Raw genomic sequence first — 25,704 nt, forward strand, 5'->3', positions numbered from 1 at the left:
GGTCTGTAACACACACAGGGAGCTGTAACACACACAGGGAGCTGTAACACTCAGAGGGCTGTAACACACACAGAGAGCTGTAACGCTCAGGGGGCTGTAACACACACAGACGGCTGTAACACACAGAGACAGGGTCAGGGCTGTCCGAAGGTCAGGGAGTAAGCAGTGTGTGTGCTGTGTGCTGTATGGATCTGGGAGCAATGCTCTTTCCCTTTTAAACCCCTCTGTGGGACTTTCTATCCCCTTCACAGGTTGAATAACTGAATGTTGTCTCAATGGACCAGTCCTCTTCCCCACTTCCGCTGCATTCTCTAGCCCCCTTAGCCCCTCTTTCCCATATTGGCCCACCCTGCTGGCCCTCCCCAACTCACTTTCACTATGATACTGCATCCTTCCCCAGAGCCTGTAGGTCCCAGCTCTGACAAGTTGCGTGCCAGGGCTAATTGCTGATCTTCACCAACCCCCACCCCCCACAAAAACTAACGCCCACCTTTCCCCTTATTTTCTGTCAGACCTGGTGGACATGACTGTTGCTCCCACCCTCTTTCTGACCAGCCTGACCATAAGCCCCAGGTGGGACTCGCTCAGAGCCCTGACTGGTGACTGTACATCTCCCCCCCAAGCTGTGTTAGCCCCAAGACCCGCACTCCCTCACTATGGAATGGCTATGATTGACTGAGCCTGAACCCCACCTAACACCACCGCACCTCCGCACCCCCCCCGCAAACTCCCTGCACAGCAGAAGCAGGGACTAAGATCATCCTGACCAGACACCTGACTATGGCAAATCCCCTGGTGTGGTATCAGACCCTGGATCTGATTGATAGTACAGGCTGTCCCTGGGTGAGGAGCACCCCCCATCGAACGCAGTGTAGCAGCAGCACTGCCCATGCAGTGTGTTTGCTACATAAACTGCTGGGTCATGGAGCAGGGAGGCATTGACGTAAGACACTGCCTTCCATCAGGATGTCCATCCCATTGACTGAGGACAGCTGACCAATGTAGCACGATGCTTGGTCACGTGACTGCACCAATTAGCGAGGTGGGGGCGCTGTAGGCAAGACAGGAAGTGCTCAGTCCATGCGTGCCTCAAGAGCAAGTGAACACCTCAGAGATGCGGCCTCGTCCAATCCAAGAGCTAGGTGTGTATGCCCGTGCGTAGAGTGTAGCCAGTCATTCCTCACCTTGGCATTCAAGTCAGTGCTTCCAGTGCCCACTGTCGTTGCCTCAGAGAGACAGGCGCCAGGCTAGTTTCAAGGAGATGCCATGTGAAGAATGCCTATGTCTGCCAAGGAAGGAGCTGAATTAACCAGGTGCCCTGCTCCAGAATCCCTACTGTGTGGAAGCAGGCCATTTGGCCCATCAAATCCACACCGACCCTCCGAAGAGTATTCCACCCAGACCTGCCCCCCTATCCTATCCCTCTAACCCTGCATTTCCAAAGGCTAAACACCCCGCCTCCACCTTGCCAACACATGCCCTTTGGGCAACTTATCGTGGCCAATCCACCCTAACTTGCACATCTTTGGACTGTGGGAGGAAACCGGAGCACCCGGAATTTTCCAGACGTTCTAAATTGTTGAGCGAGTTCTGTAAGATGGGAAGCTGAATATGGATGAGGTGTTTTCAATGTGGCATTGGGCAAGAAACAATCCAATTGGGAATTCACCGAGCTGGGGAATCTCATCTTGACAGACACCTGTGAAAAGCATAAAAGATGGAGCAAGTTGCCGCCGACATTGAGATAAGCTTTGCTGGATTTCCTGTTTGATTCTGTCACCCAAACACCATTACCCACGTCACTCAGACCTCTGTAAGACTCTGCTCAATATCTCCAAGTATATTGTATTGAAACTGATACACAGGCTGCAAGCCTTATTGAAAAGAAACGTAATGTCCTTATCTGAATCCTGCAATGTTATAATACCAACAGAATGGCTCTCACCACTGCTCTGTGTTGCTCGCAGCAGGCACTCTAATGGAGTTGCGCATTTCAAGGCAAACAGCAACAGGTCACAGGGTTCCAGTCTGAAGGAACTATAGAGCCTCCCAATTTACCCCCTCACCCCATTCCCTCCCTTCCACCCCACTCCCCCTCAAAAGCCCCCCTCCATCCCCACCCCCTAACTGCCCATCCATAACCCCCCACCTCCCCCCACCCCACCTTCCACCCTCCCCTTACCCCTGCAGGAGCTGCTCTCAAGAGACAAACTCCACTGCCATTCTGCCCATCGAGTTTCTGTGTCTATGGAAGGCATAGATTTTGCATGTTAGCTTCAAGGCAAGCTGTGAGTTACATTAAATATGTGCAGTCCGCCCTCTCAACACACTCGCACTCCGCTTTCTTGGTGCCACTCAGATCCTGCACACTTGGAGGGAGAGCCGGTGGCTATGAAAGTGTCAGAAGAGTACAAGGAAAGCACAGGAGTAGCAAATTTAGCTCTCGTCCGCCTCCTTCCAGCAATTTCAGTCTGATGTGTGGCATGGGTGTCTGAATCGAGGAAATTTCGGGCAGCTCCCCACTGCGTTCTGAGAGTGATGTGCGGGGCTGAGTGCAGCTTCAGAAAGTGAAACAGAGACGCGAGACTGCGGGTTTCCTGAGAATCGGCGTGTTCTGGGCTTTCAATGACACTGCTCCTTGCTCAGGCGAGCTGAGTGCTTTCCAACGAGTGCAGGTCATCATCGGAGGGTGTCTTGCATCGCCTCGATTTTTCCCAGCAACTCCAGAAAGGTCGGCCTTTGAGCAGGATTACTGTTCCAGCAACTCAGCATTAGGTTGTACATCTGTGCAAGAAATTTGAGCCAAAAACAGAATTAAAGGTCGTGATTTAATAATAAAACCCAGTACCGTGTGGCATGATCTGATCAGCTTTTAATTAATAGAGAAACAGAGAGAATAGAGGCAGGACTAGGCCTTTTGGCCCTTCAAGCCTGCTACACCATTCAATATGATCATGGCTGATCCTCTCTGCATGACAAATTCCAAACTTCTCCTCATGCCCCTTGAAGCCTATAGATATATCTGTCTCTTTCTTAATTCCTGGCCTTCACAGCCTTCTGTGGGACCAAATTCCACATATTCATTAACCTTTGAGTGAAGAGATCTTTCCTCATCTGACTCCTAAATAGTCAACCCTGTACCCTGAGACTGTCAAATATATGACTTGGCTCAAATTCTGTTATCTTAGGCGGTAAATAAATAGGCTGGTATGGGGTCGAAGCACCCACAGGATCATGTTAGTCCATGTGCCACAGTTTAAGGCCATTCGGTCCATGGTGCCTATGCTAGCTCTCTATGAGTGCTGTCCAATTAGTCCCATTTTCTTGTCCCTCCCCCATAGCCTTTTTCACATACATAATCTTTTGAAAGTTTCTTTGGAATCTGCTTCCGTCACTGTTTCCAGCAGCATGTTTTACGTCTCACTGTTTTAGCTGTTCTCGGTCAAATTAAAACTGAGGAGCCGCAATTCCTTCCAAAAGTACACGTGACAATAAAGTTAATTCAATCCAATTCGATTAAAACAAAACCCAAGGCTAATGGCTGGGACTCATCATCCAGCATTGTTGTCTTTGTCATGGATCACCTCTGTCCCCCTGGTTAGAATTTCCAGGGAAGTTAAAAGACTGGAATGAGAGCGTATGTTACAGAAATCATGGCCTTTGGCCAATTCCTCCTTAAATTTTACAACGCTCGGCATTTCTTTTCTTGCCCATGAGAAGGTGGTGATGAGCTGACTGTTTTCCACTCCAGACTTTTTGAAGGAAATAGGTGAAATGATGACATTGGGTCAGCTGAATTAAAGGCAACATGACTGTTCTTATTGGTTCAAGCAACCAAGGCAGTGATTGGTTGAGATGTAGGGATCTACAGCTTTGAACGTTGATCTTTGTTGAGCTCAACTGGTTGGCATAATGGGCCTTTGGATCCCTGGCTTACAAAGTGGAAATCTGCTCCTGATTGTTACCTGGTCCCTCCTTTTCAATCTGGGAAGATCCACTGGCAGATAAAATCTAAATTGAATCATCACAATGTGTGACTTGAGATGTGTCTGAATTAATGTCAAAATGGAGCTAGGCTCTAATGTCAAACTATGCCTTTCCAATTAAAATTGTTGTGATGTTGTTCACTCAAGGGATGTGGTACCATTGACTAGGCCAGTATTTATTGCCTATTCCCAACTGTCCAGAGGACAGTTAAGAGTCGACCATTTGGCTGTAGGTCTAGAATCACATGTAGGCCAAGCCAGGTAAGGACAGAAGATTTCCGTCCCTAAAGAACATTAGTGAGCCAGATTGCTTTCCAAGAGACATTCGATAGTGGAGTCAAGCTAATAAGACAAGAGCCCATGGTGTTGGGGTAGTATATTGACATGGATAGAGGATTGGCTAACTAATAGAAGATGAAGAGTTAGGATTAGGGTGGGCATTTTCAAGATGGCAATCTGCACCAAATGGAGTGCCACAGGGATTCAGTGCCAGAGCCACAACTATTTACAATATGTATTAATGATTTGGATGAGGCGTGTGAATGTTGCCTGGTTTCATTACGGACCTGAGGTTCCATCTTACTAACAAAATGATAGTATAATGTAGAGTATGCAGGGTAGTTTGATCTTAGTAGGATAATAGGTCGGCACGACATCATGGGCCGAAGGGTCTGTACTGTGCTGTACTGTTCTATGTTCTTAAAATTGCTGGAGAAACTCAGCAGGTCTGACAGCATTTGTGGAGAGAGAAACAGAGTTAGCATTGCGAGTCCTGTGACCCTTCTTCAGAACTGTTCTATCTTACTAGCTGCAGAGACAAAGACATCAGCCAATCTGTGGCTCAAACAGCAATCCTTACCTCCCTGGGACAGTCCTGAGGGGTTGGCAGGCGCTTACTTTTCAGAACTTCCAGCATTTGCAAGACAATCTGACCCTGTTTATCTGAACCAATCATACGCAGAAATTCCTTTAACAGAAGAAAGTTAACGGTTAGGGACATTCATTTCACCAAAGATTCCTCTCTTGTTTTCACAGAGAAACATGCATGCCATCTGTTGAAATTTGCATTTTGTTTTAATTGGTTCACAGAAAGTGTGTGGCCCTGGCGAGGTCAGCATTTATTGCCCGTCCTTATTTGCCCAGAGGGCAGTTAGGAGTCTGGGGTTTTGGATTACTAGTCCCTGTGACATTACTACGATGCCACTGCCTCTCCTACCTGAGCCCACTGGAATCAGAGAATTGTTTCAGTACTGAAAGAGGCCATTCAACCCATCGTGTCTGCACCATCTCCTCAAATGAATGTCACGATTCAGTGCCATTTTCCCATCCTTTCCCTCTAACCCATTAGTTCTGTTTAAATAATTGTCTAACACCCTTTTGATTTAACCTGCCTTCCAGCAAACTTCCAGGTGTTATGTTTCATTCTCGCTGTATGATAGCGTTCCTCTCACATCACAATTTCTTCTTTTCAAATCACTTTAACTCTGTGCCCTTTCGTTCTTGATCATTTTACAAGTGACAATAGTTTATCTCTATCTGCTCTGTCCAGATCTCTCATGATTTTCAAAACTTTAATCAAATCTCCTGTTTTGTGAAAGCACCCATACTTCATCAATGTATCTTTGTATATAACTGGAGCGTCTCATCCCCTGCACCAGTTCCAGTAACCTCTCCTGCATTCTCTCCAATATATTCACATCTTCCTCTAGTAGGGCACCCTGAACTATCCAGAATACTCCAGCTGAGGACTTGTAACTTATACAAGTTCAGCATAACCTCCTTGCTGTTACACCATGCTCTACCATACAGACATGTACCAGCAGAGGGGCTCTGTTAGGAAGAGGAAATAAAGGATTCTTGTCTAACAGAGTGTGCAGTCTTTGGCTGAATATAAACTGTTTCTACCACAACACCTCCACACAATTATACCCATTCCTCCTCCTTGTACCATCTCAATGTATCAAAAATTGCACTGCAATCAAACTTATTTCTTCCCAGGACTTTAAAATCTGCAACTCAGCCTTTCCTTCTCCAATTTGAAGATTCTGAATAAATGCCAAACTTGGCATTGCTGAACCACTATTTCTTTTCCTTTCCTCTTTCTTAGTCTTACTGTTATCTCATAACCGTCTTTCTCAGTAAATCCATGAAAGGGCAGGATTTTCCCTGCGGGATTCAGAATGCTGTTGTCTGATATAACTGGAGTCGGAATGTGCACTGTGTGGGAAATAGTCACTCAGTGTGATTTCCCCAGAATTGACCAAATAATACCTAGAGGGTGTGCTCATGTTCCAGTTATGGTTGCCCTTTGTGTGTTCAAAGCTGCACAGTAGGACGTCCTGGCTGTTCAATGAGAGCTGTTGCTTCAAAATGGATGAGTCCTCTCTCCAACATTTTCAAAGTCTAATTAAAAATTGCTTTTCCCCCTTCAATGCATTCACATGCCCCCGCCCTCCTCACCAAAGTACAGTGAACAATACCCCAGATGATTTCTTACTAATATCTTATACAGGTTCAGCGTAACTGCCCACTCTTGCACTCTACCATACACACATGTACCAGCAGAGGGAGTCTTCCAGGAAGAATTAATAAAGGATCCAGGTAACAGGATCCTAAATCTAAACCAAAAGAACTGCGGATGCTGTAAATCAGGAGCAAAAACAAAGTTGCTGGAAAAGCTCAGCAGGTCTGGCGGCATCTGTGAAGGAAAAAGAGTTAACGTTTCGGGTCTGGTGATCCTTCCTCAGAACTCAGGACTGTTCTGAGGAAGGGTCACCGGACCCAAAACGTTAACTCTGTCTTTTCCTTCACACGTGCTGCCAGACCTGCTGAGCTTTTCCAGCAGCTTTGTTTCTGTTCAGGATCCTAAATCTGCCTGAAGCACTGGCATTCTGGTCTGCCATCAGGAGGCCACGTCCAGGCAGTTAAGATGGTCCCTGGCAGCTCTGTCAGACCACAGTTCATTTGGAAAATTCCAGTCAATGGGCATTCAGTGACCCTTAATTAATTTGATCAACTCCCACTGTGCGTGAGCAGATAGCCTCGCTACCCCATCGATGCTGGCAAATGGGATTAGATTAATTTAGGATAGCTGGTCAGCATGGACAAGTTTAACCGAAGGGTGTGTTTCTGTGCTGTACAGGTCTTTGACTCTATCCCAGCTCTGGTAACCTCATTAGGGGCTCAAAATCTGACCCCATACATATGGGCACTCTTTTTCCGCCTGCCACAGATTTTTTTGTCCCTGTTGTAACAGTTTAGTGTGAACTTTTTCCATTGTGAATTCCGAAGTTAAATAGTATTGGAAAATCTGTAGAAATGCCACACTTTAAGTGCACCCTCCCATCAGTGGTAGTGCTGGACCTCCGCAGTTCTGTGACTCCCAGCTCGTTTACCTCTCCTGCAGAGAAACCTTATGTTTCGACCAGTTCTGTTTCTCTGGTTCCCAAATTACTGTGAATTTTTATTTTAAGAATGAACAATAATAATAAAATCAATGAGTCACTAAGGAAAAAAAAGCATACAGTCAAAAAGAATGCAATATTTTAAAGTATGGAACGAATCAACTCTGACTACCGTACATTCTGATTCAATTATTTGCTGCCACCTAAATAATTTGCTTGGTTTGTGCTTTGTGTACACTACACTGAGGGTCATTGAAGTATCTGCAGCTTTCAATGGATTTTCTGACACTATATCATAACAACATGGCTCCCCACAAAAATTACTTCTTAAGAAAAAGCAAGCAGCGGATTTTCTAATAATATTTCAGCTCTACACAAACGAAATGCAACCTTCCTTGTCATTTCATGCCATATTGGCCATTGTTCATCTGATCTTTGTCTCAAACTCCAAATTTTACACTTCTTGGAAATCCAACTTCAATGTACTACTTGCCATATGATGTCAGACTCTCCCAGATCTCAAAATGTTCTGATATCCATAGGATGGGCTGAAGGGCCCTTTCCCTTGCTGTAAAAACTCCATGACTCTATCCCTAATGTACAGCCCATGGAGCAAATGATGATGTTGTGTGATAATGTCATTGCATTGGTGGTTCAGTCGTAGAACTCTTGTCCACTGCACAGCATATCTGGGCTTGATCCCTGGCCATTGCTTTGCACTCCTTTCTTTCTGTTTGGGCCCTCCTGTGGCACAGTGGCAGTGTCTGTACCTCTGGACATGAAGGCCCGGGTTCAGATTCCACCCGGTCCATAGGTGTATAATAATCTCTAAGCAGGTAGATTAGAAACAAATAAAAAATGCTGTCTTTGGTTTGGACAGGCAGACAGAAAGGGTATGTAGGCTTTTAGTGTTTTGAGGTCTGAGATTTAACACACAGAAAGTCAAGGCCTACCACAGGAAGTTTGAGAATCCAACCTGGGCAACCTTGCCTCAGTACTTCCTCCTCAACATTAATACCTACCATTGGCGGACTCCTGCTTCGATCGCTGTATGTGAACAACTCGTAAAGGACAACGCCAAAGCTCCACACATCCGACTCTCTAGAAAACTTGCTGTCCGACAGAGATTCAAGAGCGTACCTAAACACAAAGGGAATTTCCTTCAAATAATATGCTCGAGGCTTTCCAAACAGTATTATCAAAAGATGTCTTCCGTGTTTACTTTTAAAAATTAATTTGTGGACGTGAGCATTGTCCTGCATTTGTTTCCTATCCCTGCCTGTTCTTGGGAAGATGGTGGTGAGGGTGAGGCCTTCCCGAATACTAAGGATTTGGTTAGTTCATTTCAGAATGGTGGGATACAAATATAGCTCAAAGCTGAAAAGGTGGAGGGATAAGGGGAGCAAATTTCCTTCCCTAAAGGACATTGGTAAATCTAATGAATTTTCGTAATAATTTGGTACTTTTGTGCATTGCACAAGGTAATCTTGTCATTCTAGAATCATTAAATTGATTTTAAATTATCTGCTGAGGATGGTAGGATTTGAATCACGTCTCTAAAGTCTTGGCCTGGATTACAGGCCCAGTAATAATTACCACGATGCTACAGTGTACACTACAGCACACAGTGTCAACATGATAAACTATAACCACATTGTACTAACGATGTGTTCTGTATTTGATTATATGAGTCTGGTAACTAATCTATGCTCACTGTGCTTGATTGGTTAAGTCTGGGTGATGACTCAGAATTCAAGGAAATACAAAAATGGCTGGAAGCTGAGTTGTAAGCAAGTGTGTAGATATTTTGTGACAGTATTTTAAATCTCTTGCAAATAATCCAATGCATAGTTTTATTCTGACATTGTCTGAGACAGATAAACTATGCAACAAATTGGTGAAATTACAACAGTGTTGAGCTCCTTTAGTGTTGTTAAAGCTGTGTACATCTGGAGAGTACATGCAGAGGTAGAAAAGAGCACCCATTTCTATATGTTAACCTCATTAGATGCATGTACACTTCCCTCACAGGGTCGATAAATCTGTGATATTCACTGTAATGGAGTGCAGTGGATAGTGGGACATTGAGTAAAGAAAGAAATAGATATTTTTAATTAGTTATGTGTTGAAGGCCATGGAGAATGGGCAGGGCAGCAGAGTTGAGATCATGATGAGATCAACCGTGATGGTGTTAAACGGCAGAGCAGGCTTGATTGGGTTGAATTGCTTACTTCTGCTCCTAGTTCCTACGTTCTTGTGTTTTATTTGAGCCAGAAAGCTTAAGCATTATATCTGGTTGACCCTTTCGGGGCAGTACTGAGGAAGTGCTGCGCTGTCAGAAGGTGCTATTTCCAGATGAGAGATTAGATTGAGACCCCAACTGTCCTCTCAGCTGGATGTAAACAAATCCCACAGCACTACTTAGACAAAGAGAAGGGGATTTACCAGTGTCCTGGGCCAATCTTCATTCCCAATAACAGACTATGTGACCAGTAATGCATTGCTGTATCTGGGAATTTGCTGTGTGCAAGTTAGCTGCTCCTTTTCTGACAACAGCAACTGCACTTTAAAAAGTACCTCATCGGCTGTGAAACGTATTTGGGATGCCCTGTGGTCAGGAAAGTTGCTACACAAATGGAAATGCTTTTTCAGTTGTTTCAGCGGCGGGAGTCTGGGAGAAAGCGCGAGGGCAGCCTGGGAAGGTAAGCTTCCACCCAATAAATTTGGGAGTTAACTAATCCCATTGAGAACGGCACTGACCACATCTGCAGCAAGTGTTGGCTGCTTGAGGAGCTCCGGTTCAAAGTTGATGAGCTGGAATCCGGACTCCAAACACTGCGGCACATCCGGGAGGGGGAGAAATACCTGGATACTGTGTTCCAGGAGGCAGTCACACCTGGTAGATTAACTAATGTTAATTCGATCGGGGGGCAGGGACAGCAGTGTGTGACTGCGAGTGAGGCAGGTAGAGGGACCCTGCAGACAGGAACCCAGGAGCTGCAGCCCTTGACATTGTCCCACAGGTATGAGGCACTTGCTCCCTGCGTGGATGAGGAACAGGGCTGCAGGAAGGATGAGTCAACTGACCATGGCACCATGGTCCAGGAGGCCATTCAAGAGGGGGGAGCAAAAAGACAGATTGTAGTTGTAGGGGATTCCATCATCAGGGGGATAGACAGTATCCTTTGCGAGCAGGTTGAGAGTCCCGCATGGTGTGTTGCCTGCCTGGTGCCAGGGTGCGAGACATCTCTGATCGGCTTGAGAGGATATTAGAGAGGGAGGGGGAGGATCCAGTTGTTGTGGTCTACGTAGGTACCAACAACAGAGGCAGGACTAGGAAAAAAGACCTGTTTCGAGATTATGAAAAGCTAGGAACAAAATTAAAAAACAGGTCTTCAAGGGTCATAATCTCTGGTTTGCTGCCCGAGCCACGTGCAAATTGGCATAGGGAGGGGAGGATCAGGGAAGTAAACACGTGGCTAAAAGAGTGGTGTGGGAAAGAGGGTTTCCTTTTCATGGGGCACTGGCATCAGTTCTGGGACAGGAGGGATCTATACCGCTGGGATGGACTCCACCTGAACAGGGCCGGGTCCAGTGTTCTGGCAAAAAGGGTAAATAAGGTGGTTAATAGGACTTTAAACTAGTAGGTATGGGGGAAGGGAGAAGTGAGCGTAGAGGGAGAATAACAATTAATGTAAGCCAAAGCAGCAGGTTAGCAGGTGACGAGGAAGCTTCAACTCCATTGAAAATTAGGAAAAAAGTTAAAGGGAAGGAGAACTCAAGAGCTGTTAGTAATGGAGGTGATAGGACCCAAAAAGAAGGTGCAAAAACCGGCATAAGGGCACTTTATCTGAATGCTCGGAGCATGCGAAACAAGGTGGATGAGTTGACGGTGCAAATCATGGCAAATGGGTATGATTTAGTGGCCATTACAGAGACATGGTTACAGGATGGTCATGACTGGGAGTTAATGATCCAGGGGTGTCAAACTGTTCGGAAGGACAGACAGGAAGGTAAGGGAGATGGTGTTGCTCTGAATTTTAAGGATGATATCAGGGCGGTAGTGAGAGATGATATAGGTTCTACTGAACAAAACGTTGAATCCATTTGGGTGGAAATTAGGAATAGCAGGGAGAAGAAGTCACTGATAGGTGTGGTCTTTAGGCCACCAAATAATGACATCGTGGTGGGGCGGGCAATGAACATAGAAATAGCTAATGCATGTAAAAATGGTACAGCAATTATCATGGGGGATTTTAATCTACATATTGATTGGTCAAACCAGGTCGGTCATGGCAGCCTTGAGGAGGGGCTCATAGAATGCATCCGCGATAATTTCCTTGAACAATATGTAATGGAACCTACGAGGGAGCAAGCTATCCTAGATCTAGTCCTGTGTAATGAGACAGGAATAATTAATGATCTCACAGTTAGGGATCCTCTCGGAAGGAGCGATCACAGTATGGCCGAATTTAAAATACAGATGGACCGTGAGAAGGTTAAATCCAGTACCTATGTCCTGTGCTTAAACAAAGGAGACTACGAAGGAATGAGGGAGGAGTTAGCTAAGGTAGAATGGGAGCAAAAACTTTATGGTGGGTCAATTGAGGAACAGTGGAGGACTTTCAAAACAATTTTTCACAGTGCTCAGCAGAAGTATATTCTAGTGATAAGGAAGAACTGTAGGAAAAGAGAGAGCCTGCCATGGATGTCTAAGGAAATAAAGGAAAGTATCAGATTGAAAATAAAACACATACAATAAAGCAAAGAATAGTGGGAAACTAGTAGACTGGGAAATCTTTAAAGGCCAACAGAAAGCCACAAAAAAAGTTATAAAGAAAAGTAAGATAGATTATGAGAGTAAACTAGCTCAGAATATAAAAACAGGCAGCAAAAGTTTCTATAAATATGTAAATTGTAAAAGAGTGGCGAAGGTAAACCTTGGTCCTTTAGAGGATGAGAAGGCCAATTTAATAACTGGGAATGAGGAAATAGCCGAGACATTAAACAGTTATTTCATGTCGGTCTTCACAGTGGAAGACACAAATAATATGCTGAAAACTAATGGCAAGAAGGTTATAGCAGGTGAGGACCTAGAAACTATCATTATCACTAAGGAGGCAGTGCTGGGCAAGCTAATGGGGCTAAAGGTAGACAAGTCTCCTGGCCCTGATGAAATGTATCCCAGGTCACTAAAAGAGGTGATGGGGGAAATAGCAAATGCACTAGTAATTATTTACCAAAATTCATTGGACTCTGGGGTGGTTCCCGCGGATTGGAAAACAGCCAATGTGACGCCACTGTTTAAAAAAGGAAGTAGACAAAAAGCAGGTAACTATAGGCCAGTTAGCTTAACTTCGGTAGTGGGGAAAATGCTTGAATCTATCATTAAGGAAGAAATAGCAAGACATCTGGATATAAATTGTCCCATTGGGAACACCCAGCATGGGTTCATGAAGGGTAGGTCGTGTTTAACTAATTTAGTGGAATTCTTTGAGGACATTACTTGCATGGTGGACAATGGGCAACCTGTGGATGTGGTGTATCTGGATTTCCAGAAGGCATTTGACAAGATGCCACACCAAAGGCTGCTACATCAGATAAAGTTGCACGGTATTACAGGTAATGTATTGGCATGGATAGAGGATTGGTTGACCAGTAGAAAGCAAAGAGTAGGGGTAAATGGGTGTTTTTCTGATTGGCGGTCAGTGGCTAGTGGTGTGCCTCAGGGATCAGTGTTGGGACTGCAATTGTTTACAATTTACATAGATGATTTGGAGTTGGGGACCAAGTGTGGTGTGTCAAAATTTGCAGATGACACTAAGATGAGTGGTAGAGCAAAGTGTGCAGAAGACACTGAAAGTCTGCAGAGGGATATAGATAGTCTAAGTGAGTGGGCAAAGGTCTGGCAGATGGAGTACAATGTTGATAAGTGTGAGGTCATCCATTTTGGTAGGAATAACAGCAAAATGGACTATGTTTTAAATGGTAAAAAATTGCAGCATGCTGCTGTGCAGAGGGACTTGGGTGTCCTTGTGCATGAATCGCTAAAAGTAGGATTGCAGGTACAGCGGGTAATTAAAAAGGCAAATGGAATTTTGTCTGCCATTGCTAGAGGGATGGAGTTTAAAAACAGGGAGGCTATGCCGCAGCTGTATAGGGTCCTGGTGAGGCCACACCTGGAGTACTGTGTGCAGTTTTGGTCTCCTTACTTGAGAAGAGATATACTAGCACTGGAGGGGGTGCAGAGGAGATTCACTCGGTTGATTCCAGAGTTGAGAGGGTTGGATTATGAGGAGAGACTGAGTAGACTGGGATTATACTCATTGGAATTCAGAAGAATGAGGGGAGATCTTATAGAAACATATAAGGTTATGAAGGGAATAGATAAAGTGGAGGCAGGGAGGTTGTTTCCGCTAGCAGGTGAAACTAGGACTAGAGGGCATCGTCTCAAAATAAAGGGAAGCAGATGTAGGACTGAGGTCAGGCGGAACTTCTTCACCCTAAGGGTTGTGAATCTGTGGAATTCCCTGCCCAGTGAAGCAGTTGAAGCTACGTCGCTGAATGTTTTTAAGGCAAGCCTAGATAAATTTTTGAACAGTAAAGGAATTAAGGGGTATGGTGAGTGGGCGAGTAAGTGGAGCTGAGTCTCAGAAAGATCGGCCATGATCTTATTAAATGGCGGGGCAGGCTCGAGGGGCCAGATGGCCTACTCCTGCTCCTAGTTCTCACGTTCTTATGTAAACCTTCCTTTTGTAACACAGTGTACCTCAGAAGGGCAGTACCTGACTGAACCACTAGGGGGAAGCCTTATTACTCATCGAAACCACCTTCTGCTCTCACCAAAAGATTGGACTCTCTCCAGGCTCCAGGACTTTGTAATAATCTTTGTCGCCCGGCAGAATCTTGGTTAATCCAAAGTCGCCGATTTTTACACAGGTGTCGCTTTCTACCAGAATATTCCGTGTCGCCAGGTCCCTGTGTACATAACGTTTGGAGCCAAGGTAGTCCATTCCCTGTCAAAATGAACATAAAGTGTTGTCACTTGCTTGACTTGTACATTGGACCATTTCAAACGCTGTGCTTAACCACATCAAAAGGAGCTGATGATCTAGTGGTACTATCATTTGTCGTTAATCCAGAGCTTCTGCTGAAGTCCTGGGGACCCAGGTTCAAAGCCCGCTGTGGTAGAACCTGAATTTGATTTTTAAAAAAAAAATCTATTCATGATCATAAAACCATCGCCAATTGTCAGGAAAAACCCAACTGGCTCACTAATGTCTTTTAGGGAAGGAAATCTGCCATCCTTACCTGGTCTGGCCTACATGTAACTCCAGACCCACAGCAATGTGGTTGACTCTTAACTTTGTTTGAAATGGCTTAGTAAGTCACTCAGTTCAAATGCAGCTAGGGACAGGCAATAAATGCTGGCTAGTCAGAGATGCCCATGTCCCAAGAATGAATAAAAACACTTAAACACACCTCCGAAAATACTTGGGATCCGAACTGGGTTTGTCAACCCACTAGATTTACCCTGGAGAATGGATTAAGGATACTTTTCCAGACACGTGCAGTGAGAAAACACCAGGGGAAAGTGATTTTAAAAAAAAGTGTTTTTAATATAAGATTCTTTGAATATTTTGATTGTTAATATTGGACATTGTGTGAGATGGGTGGGGATGGACCTTGACAATGGTATTGTGATGGTGTGTGTGCTGGTCAACCACTGGCAAAAGTGTAGGGGTGAGTGAATCTGGAGGCAGGGTGAGGGTTATGGTCAGGTAATGCCATCTCCAGGAAAATATCCTTCCAGGAAACAAAGTGGGCCAGACAATGTAAATTGGGATGAAAAGTCAAAAAGCAGACTCACAACGATGGATTGAAACTTGGCAATTAAATTCTCTGGAAATATAAAAGCAAGATAAGCGATCTGATGGCCAGTGTCAGAAAGTTCTTTTGCTTTCGTTTCCATACCCTACATTAAAAGGTCAGCCCACCGCAATATTACAACTTAATTGGGGAGTGTGTGCTGATCGTCAAGCCTCTCTATCACACCAGCAATCGCAAATGTGTAAATATCCAATCACAGCAACAAGGCAATCCATTTCCCTGACTGAGTGCTACTCAGGACAAGAGCAATTTACAGCAGGTTTCCTCATTATCAGCAAAATAGTTTTATTTGGTATAAACACATTCTTTAACAAAAGGCAAAGAGAAAGAAAGGATTGTTATCTACAACTATGCAACTTAACCTATACCCCCTTAAAACTTCAAATGCACATACGCTCATGCATAAATAATACAGGCAAATGTTAGATAGAACATAGAACTGTACAGCACAAAAACAGGCCCTTTGGCCCACTATGTTGTGTGAACATGACACCAAATGAAAATAATCCCTTCTGCCTGCCCTCGGTCCATATCCTTCCATTCCTTGCATATCCATGTGATACACATAATGGGGGAGAAATAGAGAGTGAGATCACATTTCTGAAGATGAAATTCCCAGACCACAAGGGCACAGTCGTTTTAATTTTAACAATGATGACATGTTGTTGTTCATAGTGTAATGGTCATTCAACATTTCAGTAGTGGATTGGGGGAACATAGGTCTTTTCTTGTATTCGAATTCTTTTTCTTAAGTTTTTATTTTTGTCTTTTCACTCACATACGGAGAGAGAGGGAGAGAGCTGTTTACCGTTTGTTGGTTCTAAATGTTTCCATTGCACTGCCTTCACAGACCTACAGTAAACTGCACCTGCACCAATCCAAGGGCTGTCATCAGGCAGCTTTTCCTCAACTTGAAGATTCCACGGTCAGTCTCAACAATGCAACAACCGCACTGCTCTAAAAGCAGCTGAAAATGTACTGCACAAGCTTTCAAGTTGCAAAACCCTCCTGGTTTTAAACCATATGCAATTCCCAATTTACACAATCCCAAAAAAAAAGAATAGTCCCTTATAACAATTATGTTCCCCATCTCAATTAAACTTAATGTCAGGGGTGGCTCAGTGGCTCAGTGGCTAGCATTGCTGCCTCACAGCTCTAGGGACCCAGGTTCAATTCTACTCTTGGATGGCTGTCTGTATGGAGTTTGTGTGTTTTCCCTGTTTCTGTGTGGGTTTCCTCCCACAGTCCAAAGATATGCAAGTTAGGTGGGTTGGCCATGCTAAATTGCCCCATAGTGTCCAGGGATGTGGATTAGGCATGGGAAATGCAGGGTCACAGAGATGGGGTAGGTCTGGGTGGGATGCCCCTGGAAGGCTGGGCTGAATGGCCTGTTCCCACACTGCAGGGATGCTACAATGAGTGAGCAGGACATGTGTCAGCAGATTTCTGAGCATGTAGAAGTGGAGTTTGCAGGTGAGGTGGTCACCTTCCTTGTAGCTAGCCATTGCTTCCTCCTCTTTGGGACGTGTTTGCCACGACTGAGATCAGGTGACCCATTGTCTAAGTTGAACTGGGCATGGAAATTATCTGATGGAGAGAGGGTGGAGTGTGATGGCTGTTGGCCAAAGGTGGAGGTATGCCCTGGGGAAAGAAAGCAGCCTGGCTGGGAAGAGTCAGAATGTTTAACTGCAGATGAGCTCAAGTCATGCTGCCCCCTTGTGGGAAATGAATACCAGTTTGAATGCCCTTCAGCCTCCTACAGTATTGGCTGGTTTGCCTATGCACCTTGCGTTGGACAATCTGTCCTGCTGCACTGAGAGGAAGATCCCCTTATCACCTCTCATTACAGGCAAACCGAGTCCTCTCTCGGTGACCCAACACTCACCTTGCATATCTGTGAAGCATACAGCAGGAGCTTCTTGTGATCCAGCCTGTGTTTATTCTTTTGCAGGTAATCTCGCAGGCTTCCAAATGGTAGATATTCCATGATCAGTCTCAGGTTCCTGCGGCCTGTTGGAATGAAACAACAGCTATTTCTGACAGCACACGTGTTGCATGAGTGTGTAACGTTTGTGAGTCAGGGACATATTGTCGAGAAATATGAATGGCATGGAGCTTTCGGTAAAATCTGAATGTTTTTCTTTGATGAGTCGGAATGTGTCATGCCAATTAACCCTCTGATCATTGGAACAGATTTTTATGCAAACGTTTAGGCTACAGTTAGAAAATACAGATTCATACCTTTAATACAAAGGAAATTATTTATTACTGAGGAATCCTTCTTTCACCTTCAAACTTCATTCTCTCCCTGCTTTTTAAATTGGTTTTTGGTTTTCTTTTTTATCAATGCTTTTACCTTGATCTCCGATTACTCCTAAACCTAGAGACCATTTTACATCTTCTTCCTCCCTTTAGCCTTCCTGTGTTGAAATCAAAAGATGTTAAATTGTCATCTCTTCTAACTTTCCAACTGTGTGACTCCAAATGTTTCCCTTTAGCTCCAGACTGCTAGCATTGTTAGAAAACTGAAATTGTTGAGCTACAAGTCACTTGAACAGACTGAGGTGAAATGAATTTGTCTCTTTGCAATTTTTAAGAGTGTTTAATGCTGTCGCAATCCATGTGGAAGAGTTTACAATTGTATAGTTGGTTTACTTGGCCAGATGGCTGGTTTGCAATGTAGAGTGATGCCAACTGTATGGGTTCAATTCCCACACTGGCTGAGGTTACAGTGATGGTCCTACTTTGCACCTTGCCTGAGGCATTGTGAACCTTATGTTAAACTCACCATCAGTTTGTCTCTCTAATGAGAGCATGGGGACTATGGCCACTTTAGTTATACCCCATAGATATCTGGAGAGATTTGAGAAGCTGGGACTGTTTTCCTTCGAACACCAAAGGTTAAGTGGAGGTTTAATAGAGTTCAAAATGTGGAAGCTTTCACATAGAGCAGAGAAACTGTTTTCACCAGCAGGAGGTACAGTGACAGAGGACCAAGATTTAAAATAATTGGACAGAAAAAACTACACCGCAGGGTTTGGGGAGCACTAACGGAGTGAATGGTGATTACTGAATCTGATGGAATGGCTGCCATTAATAAAATCTCCAACAGGACAGCTTGCACCTCCTTCATCTTGTGTTCCAATGCGTCAGTCCTACCTCTCTCATCTTTCTCCTCACCCACGTCTCTAAATCCCTTTCATAGAATCACTACAGTGTGGAAACAGGCCAATCAGCCCAAAACGTCCACATCACCCCTCCAAAGAGCATCCCACCCAGACCCATTCCCCTACCCCTGCGTTTCCCATGTCTAACCCACCTAACCTAAACATCCCTGGGCACTACAGGCACCTTAGCATGGCCATTCCACCTAGCCTGCATATCTTTGGACCATGGGAGGAAAGCAGAGCACCCAGAGGGAACCTGCATAGAGACAGGGAGAATGTGCAAACTCCAGACAGACAGTCACCCGAGGGTGGAATCGAACCCAGGTCCCTGGTGCTGTGAGGTAGCAGTGCTAACCACTGAGCCACCGTGCCCTTTACCAACATGAAGTCCTCAGTTCCAAGGGCGCTTCTCAATAAAGGATAACAAAAAGGAACATTAGGAAAAGAAAGAGCATTCGTGCTCACCGACACTGTAGCAGACCCCTTTGTATTTGACAATGTATTCATTGTGGAGATTCTTGACCACCGCAATCTCCCGCTCAAAATCCCGAAGGTGTTCGGTCGTGCTGTGCTGTAGCTTCTTCACAGCGACCAGATCTCCCGTGTTGTCACCATATGGATCATAACGGCACAACTCCACGCTGCCAAAGTTTCCCTGAAAACGAGGCAACCAGAGTAAGTAATAAAACTGAGCTCACAGACAGGAGTGCTTGACAACCGTCTGAAATTGTCCTGGATCCTCCCAAATTAGAGATTAGCCTCCAGGACACTGATGGGAGCATCATCCAGAAAAGTTTAAAAACACACAATTTGCGGGAGGTGTTGGCTTTTTGCTTCTATGTTAACTGAGGGCTCAGCTGGGACCCTGATAAGGGCAAAATTAGGCCATTTGGCCCATTGAGTCTGCTCCACCATATGATCATGGCTGATATGTTTCTCAACCCCATTCTCCTGCCTTCTCCCTGTAACCCTTGCTCCCTCTGAAATCAAGAACCTATTTACCTCTGTCTTAAAGACACTCAATAACTTGACCTCCACAGTCTTCTGCAGCAATGAGTACCACAGATTCACCACCCTCTGGCTGAAGAAATTCCTCCTCAACTCAGTTCTAAAGGGTCATGCCTTCACTTTAAGGCTGTGCCATTGGGTACTAGTCTCTGCTGGTGGTGGAAACATCTTCTCCATGTCCACTCTATCCAGTCAGCTCAGTATTCTGCAAGTTTCAGTCAGATCCCACCACCCCATCCTTCTAAACTCCATCGACCAGAGTGCTCAATTGCTCCTCATATGACAAGCCCTTCATTCCCAGGATCAGTTATGTGGGCCTCCTCTGGACCCCCCCTCCAAGGCCAGCACATCCCTCCCTAGATACAGGGCCCACAGCATCTCACAATGTTCCAAATATTCATGATGCATCTAAAAGATCCCATAACGTTATTGGAACAATCCCAGGCCAAAATGCATTTTTAGATATAAGCAAAATACTGCAGATGCTGAAAATCTGAAATTTAAATAAAAGAGAAAGCACTGGAGAAGCTCAATAGGGTCCAGTATGACTCTTCTTCAGAACTTCATCTCTTCTTTCATGGGACAGGGGCATCACTGCCAAGGCCCACATTTGTTACTCATCCCTAACTGCCCTCAAACCTGCCAGACCATTTCAGAGGGCAGTTAAGAGCCAACCACATTGCTGTGGGTTTTGAGTCACATGTAGGCCAGACCAGGTAAAGATGGCAGATTTCCTTCCCTAAAGGGCATTAGTGAACCAGATGGGCTTCTCCAAAGGTCAGTGATAGTGCCATTATTACAGAGATTAGTTTTATCTTCCAGAGTTTTTCACTGAATTCAAATTCCACCAGGATTTGAACCCATGCCTCCAAGAACATTGGCCTGAGTCTCTGGATTACTAGACCGATGATATCGCCACAATGGCATCATCATCTCCTAAATCACTGAACCACCATCATTGTTTACTTAATTGGTGTTTGTGGGATCTTGATACACGGACACAGACGCATTGGCTGCCACATTCCACAGAGCCATAGAGTCATACAGTTAATACAGCAGGGAAACAGACCCTTCAGTTCAACCAGTCAATGCTGAACATAATCCCAAATCAGTCCCACCTACCTGTTCCTGGCCTATATCCCTCCAAACCTTTCCTATTCATGTACTTATTGAAATGAATTTTAAATGTTGTAATTGTACCCACATCTACCACTTCCTCAGGAAATTCATTCCACACACGAACCATGCTCTGTGTAAAATATTTGTCCCTCATATCTTTTTTAAATCTCTCTCTTCTCACCTTAAAAATGTGCCTCCTAATCTTGAAATCCCCCAACCTAGGGAAAAGACACCTACCATTAACCCTATCTATACCCTTTATGATTTTATGAACTTCTATAAGGTCATCTCTCAAACTCCTACACTCCTGTGAAAAAAAGTCCCAAACCTTTCTTTATAACTCAAACCTTCCACCCAACATTTCTAAGGTGAGTCATTAGCAGTAATGCTCTTTGAGACATCAAAGGCACTACAGAAATCATTTGAGATCAATGAACCTGACTCAGACCAAGATTAGAGAGGTGACCTTCCTCATTTACCTCTCCCAAACCAGTTTTATTCCTCTATGAATTCAGTGCAAATACCTTGCCCAAGACTGAGATGAATTTAAGATGCCTCTCTTCAAAGAAACTGGGATCATCCTGTTTCCTCATGTCCACAAAACACCAGAATCCATCGGTACTGGGGTGGTCAGTGGGGGACAGATCACACAACCGTTCATAGTCTGTAATAAGACATCAAAGTCGTTAATGCAGGGTCAAATTCTGACCTTTTACATCCAGCACCCTATTCAATACCCGCCTAAACTAATAGGATTTAAATCACCCTGAACCTGTAGATTAGCCTTGTCTAACTCAGCAGAGTTTCCGTTGTAATATCAAACTGATTCTAAATCGGCATCAAACATTTTGGAAATGACGATTGCATTTAGGCCCAAAGTGTAATCTTCCAAGATTGGGGGTGAGACACACCCAAGGGGACTGTTACAGCATGCTCTACTCTTCCTCTAATCCTGTGCTGCACCAGAATTGGGAATTTTAGTCAATCGTGGTATTAGCACAATACAGAGAGTCGACCCAAGTTCAGGAAGCTGAGATGTGGAAACAGTTCGGATAGAGTTGAGAAATGGCAAAGGAAAGGAGTCACTTTTGAGAGTGGTGTACAGGCCCCTGCCTAACAGTAAGCACACTGTTGGGTGGGCCTTAAAAGAAGACATAATGGCGGCTTCTCAGAAAAGCATTATGACAGTCTTGGGAGATTTGAACTTACATTTTTGAACGGAAAAGTCAGATGGATAAAGGTAGCCTAGGTGAGGAATTGATGGAGAGGTTCCAAAACAGTTTCTCAGAACAACATGTTCTCAAGCTGACCAGAGGACAGGCTATACTAGTTCTGGAATTTTGTAATGAGATAGGATTAATTCATGATCTCACAGTCAAGCTGCCCTAGGTAACAGCGAGTATAATGTGAGTGAATTTTACATTCGGTTTGAGTTAGAAAGGAATAGATCTGAGACTAAATTTAAAAAGAACTGTAAGGACTGTGGATGCTGTAAATCAGAAACAAAAACAGAAATTGCTGGAAAATCTCACAGGGTCTGGCAGCATCTGTGAAGAGAAATCAGAGTTAATGCTTCATGTCAAGTGACCCTTCTGCTAACCCTTTTGTTGTGGACCTGAGACTGTTCTTCTCAAATTTAAATAAAGGGAATTATGAGGGCATGAAAGCAGAGAATTGACAATTAGGTTAAAGGATAGATCAATAGGAATGTCGTGGCAGTTATTTGAGGGAATATTTCAGAATATGCAGAATAGATAACATTCTAACAAGAAAGAAAAATTCCAAGGGACTGACCTACCATTTGCGGGTTAACTCAAAATGTTAAAGGTGGTATCAAACTAAAAGGAAAAGCACATAATTGTGTAAACACAGGTAGCAGGTTAGAAAGCTGGACAGAATTTTTTTAAAAAGTCAAAGAATAACCAAAATTTAATAAGTGGGAAAAGTTAGAAAATGCAAGAAAGCTATTCAGAAAAATAAAAATATTCTGAGTATTGACAATAATTTAAAGAAAAGAGTTAAGTGAGATTCAGTCCTATAGAGAGTGAGACTGGAGAATTAATAACAGGAAATAAGGAAATGGCAGACGATTTGAACAGGTATTTTGCATTCGTCCTCACTGTGAAAAATACAAGTAACGTTGCGGGAGCAGCAATAAATCAGGAAATGGAATGAAGGGAGGAACCCAGGGGGATCACAATTTCTGGAAAAGTGGTGCTGAGAATGTTGTTGGATCTGATGGGCTTCTACACTATTACTAAAAGCTTGAGAAGCAGAAAGTTCACAGCAAAAGGAAGATAAATTGTAGAACACTTCATTAATCCTTCGGTCACAAGTTGTTTTCCATACAGCTTCATCTACCTTGTGATTTTTCTTTCATGGGACGGAGGGGGGTCCAAAATAACTCCACAGATGCCAGTTTCCCATCACCTAGACATCCTTTATTTACACATACATAGTATAGTACTCTGCTCTGATCAGCCAACGCCAAGCCAAGTCTCTTGGATGAGGAGACTCTGTGAATCTCCTGTTTATATCTGTCAGCCAGGGCTCCCTGATAGGCCCAGGTTAACAACCCCAATCAAGGATCTCATAGTCAATGAGATCTACGTGGCCATGGTTCCAATCACTCCAGCAGTGGCAGGAGCATGTTATTAGAGAGAGACAACTGCTGGCGGTTTAATCTGAGGGTCACCATTTTCTCAGGTGAGGAGACAGGTTGAGAAGGAGAGTCCACTGTGGTAACCTCAGCTGGTGTAGGAACTGAACCTATGCATTTTGGCATCACTCTGTATCGCAAGCTAACCATGTAGCCAACTGAGCTAACCGAGCCCCTAGGCTGATGCTGGGATGGGAATCTGGTTACCTGACGTATTGAGTTTGTTGAGCTCCCTGATGATTGCTCTGAAAGATGGCCGCTGAAAGGGGTCGTAGTTCATGCACTGGTTGATGAGGTTGGCAAGCTCTGTCCATCTGGGAGCAGGAAGCTGGAGGCTGGCTTTATAAAACTGCAGTTTCTGTATGATCATTGGGACAAAAGATCCGATTCATTAAGAAACACACAATTACTAGTCTTCCCCTCAGCAACTTTCATTCCTGGGTAGTTTCTACACTCCGCAGCTGATCTGCTCAGATCGTATTCCTGCCTAGTGGCTGAAGGGGAAATCGCGCCCAGTCACAAATCCAATAATTTGTCTGCAATTGAGTCAGTCAGAATGGGGGTCTCCCAGATTAATCCCAGCTCTCTGACTGAGCTGCTGTGGTTTACTGGGCAGGATTACCCATCCTTACATCTGAAGGTTGTGTATTGAAACCCCACTTCCAAGCCAGTAACATAGGCTGACACTTCCAGTGCAAAACTGAGGGAGTGCTGCACTCTCTAAGGTGCTGTCTTTCAGATGTGATATTAAACTGAGTTCCCAGTGGGCCTCTTCCATGGATGTATGTAAACGATCCCAAGGTCTCCTCTTATAGACAGAGGTATTCTCATTTGGCATCTTGAGGCTGTGATATGAAATGAAAGCTTTTCTTTCAGCAAATAGGGAATAGAGGTTCATTCCTTAGCAGCCTAATGTCAAATCAGAAAGGGAGGAGAATCAGCCAAGCTCCTTTGCCTGGTTCCTTTTCAATGAGACGTGAGGGTAAGTACATGTGGGTTGCGAAAGGACAGTGGGTCTGTGATGCATCCCACAGTTGGGCAGCTGCCAGCATTCAGTGTGTACACGCATGCAGGAGTAATGAGCACCTCCATGAGATTAGGTGCAAAACTATACCACAATCTGAAGCCGAGGGGCAAAACAGAGACAATGGGTTAGAAAGGGAAAAATAAAGAAAGAGGTTGGCCAGGAACACGACAAACATTAATGGAATAGGAACACATCGGCCCAATATTTTTCCATTCTCTGTAACATACGTAGGGGTTATGACTTCATGTAATGTAACACAGGGTTGTATTTCTCTGTAATATACACAAAATCTGTCATTGTAGACAATGTACACAATACCTGCTATTCTTAATATCATACACAGGAGCTCCTATTTCCTATAACGTAATATAGAATTTTAGAATCCCTACAGTGTGGAAGCAGACCATTTGGTCCATCAAGTCCAAGCTGATCCTCTGAAGGGCATCCTACCCAAACCCACTGCCCTACCTTTATCCCTGCAATTCCCATGGCTAACCCACCTAACCTGCACACTATGGGCAGTTTTTGTGTATATTACAGAGAAATACATTACATGAAGTCATAACCCCTATGGTAATTTAGCATGGCCAGTCCACCCTAACCTACACATCTTTGGACTGTGGGAGGGAACCGGAGCTCCCAAAGGAAACCCACGCAGACACAGGGAGAATGTGCAAACTCCACACACAGTCGCCCGAGGATGCACTCAAACCCGGGTCCCTGGCGCTATGAGGCAGCAATGCTAATCACTGAGCCACTGTATATATAATATGTAAGATAATATAATGTAATGTAATATAATATATTATTAACCATATAATATACATAGGGTCTGCTCTCTGCTAGTACTTATTGACCAAACGAGCAGAAGTAGGCCATTCAGCCCTTTGAATGAACCCCCTGCCATTCAATAAAATCATAATTGATCAGGTAATCCTCCACTCCACTTTCCTGCCTGTTCTCCATAACTCTTGATTCCCCTTACTGATTAAAAATTTATCTTAACCTTGAACATGCTTAATGACCCAGCCTCAGCAACCCTCTGTGGTAAAGAATTCCACTATACACTGAGAGAGGAAATTCTTCCTCATCTCTGCCTTATCCCTTTGTTCTGAGATTATACCCTCGGTCCTAGACTCTCCCACAAGGGGAAACAATCTTTCCACATCCACCCTGTCAATTCCTCCAGGAATCTTATATGTTTTAATAAAGCCACTTGCCATTCCTCTGTATTGAGAGAAAACCTTATTTAAACATTTAAGATTTTTAGCGGAGTTGACGGAGGGGTTTAGGAGCTGATCATTCCCCATGATATATAAAGTCCTATTCCCTGTAATATATGTGTGAGTTAGCTATTCTGAATTGTGTAATTGGATCAGAACTGGAGGATTTCTTATGCTTATACATCTGTAGGACTTGCACAGTATAACTGTCTTACTGAACA

General features: G+C 44.3%; 1 protein-coding gene across 2 annotated transcripts in view; it reads right to left on the reverse strand.

The window, feature by feature from the left end:
• Positions 1 to 1,817: 1,817 nt before the first annotated feature.
• Positions 1,818 to 25,704, reverse strand: part of LOC109911828 (tyrosine-protein kinase JAK2-like) — a 123,360-nt gene continuing 99,473 nt past the window's right edge. For both annotated transcript variants that reach the window (XM_048614194.1, XM_048614195.1), the window contains exons 17-24: positions 23,441 to 23,591; positions 21,099 to 21,238; positions 18,913 to 19,102; positions 17,166 to 17,290; positions 14,234 to 14,406; positions 8,413 to 8,530; positions 4,846 to 4,953; positions 1,818 to 2,784 (exon numbers count right to left, since the gene is read on the reverse strand). In XM_048614194.1, the coding sequence (XP_048470151.1) occupies positions 2,680 to 2,784; positions 4,846 to 4,953; positions 8,413 to 8,530; positions 14,234 to 14,406; positions 17,166 to 17,290; positions 18,913 to 19,102; positions 21,099 to 21,238; positions 23,441 to 23,591 (1,110 nt within the window). In that variant the 3' untranslated portion in view covers positions 1,818 to 2,679. The remainder of the gene's footprint in view (positions 2,785 to 4,845; positions 4,954 to 8,412; positions 8,531 to 14,233; positions 14,407 to 17,165; positions 17,291 to 18,912; positions 19,103 to 21,098; positions 21,239 to 23,440; positions 23,592 to 25,704) is intronic.

Source organism: Rhincodon typus, chromosome 29 (genome assembly GCF_021869965.1).
Source record: "Rhincodon typus isolate 14 chromosome 29, sRhiTyp1.1, whole genome shotgun sequence".
Lineage (NCBI taxonomy): Eukaryota > Metazoa > Chordata > Chondrichthyes > Orectolobiformes > Rhincodontidae > Rhincodon > Rhincodon typus.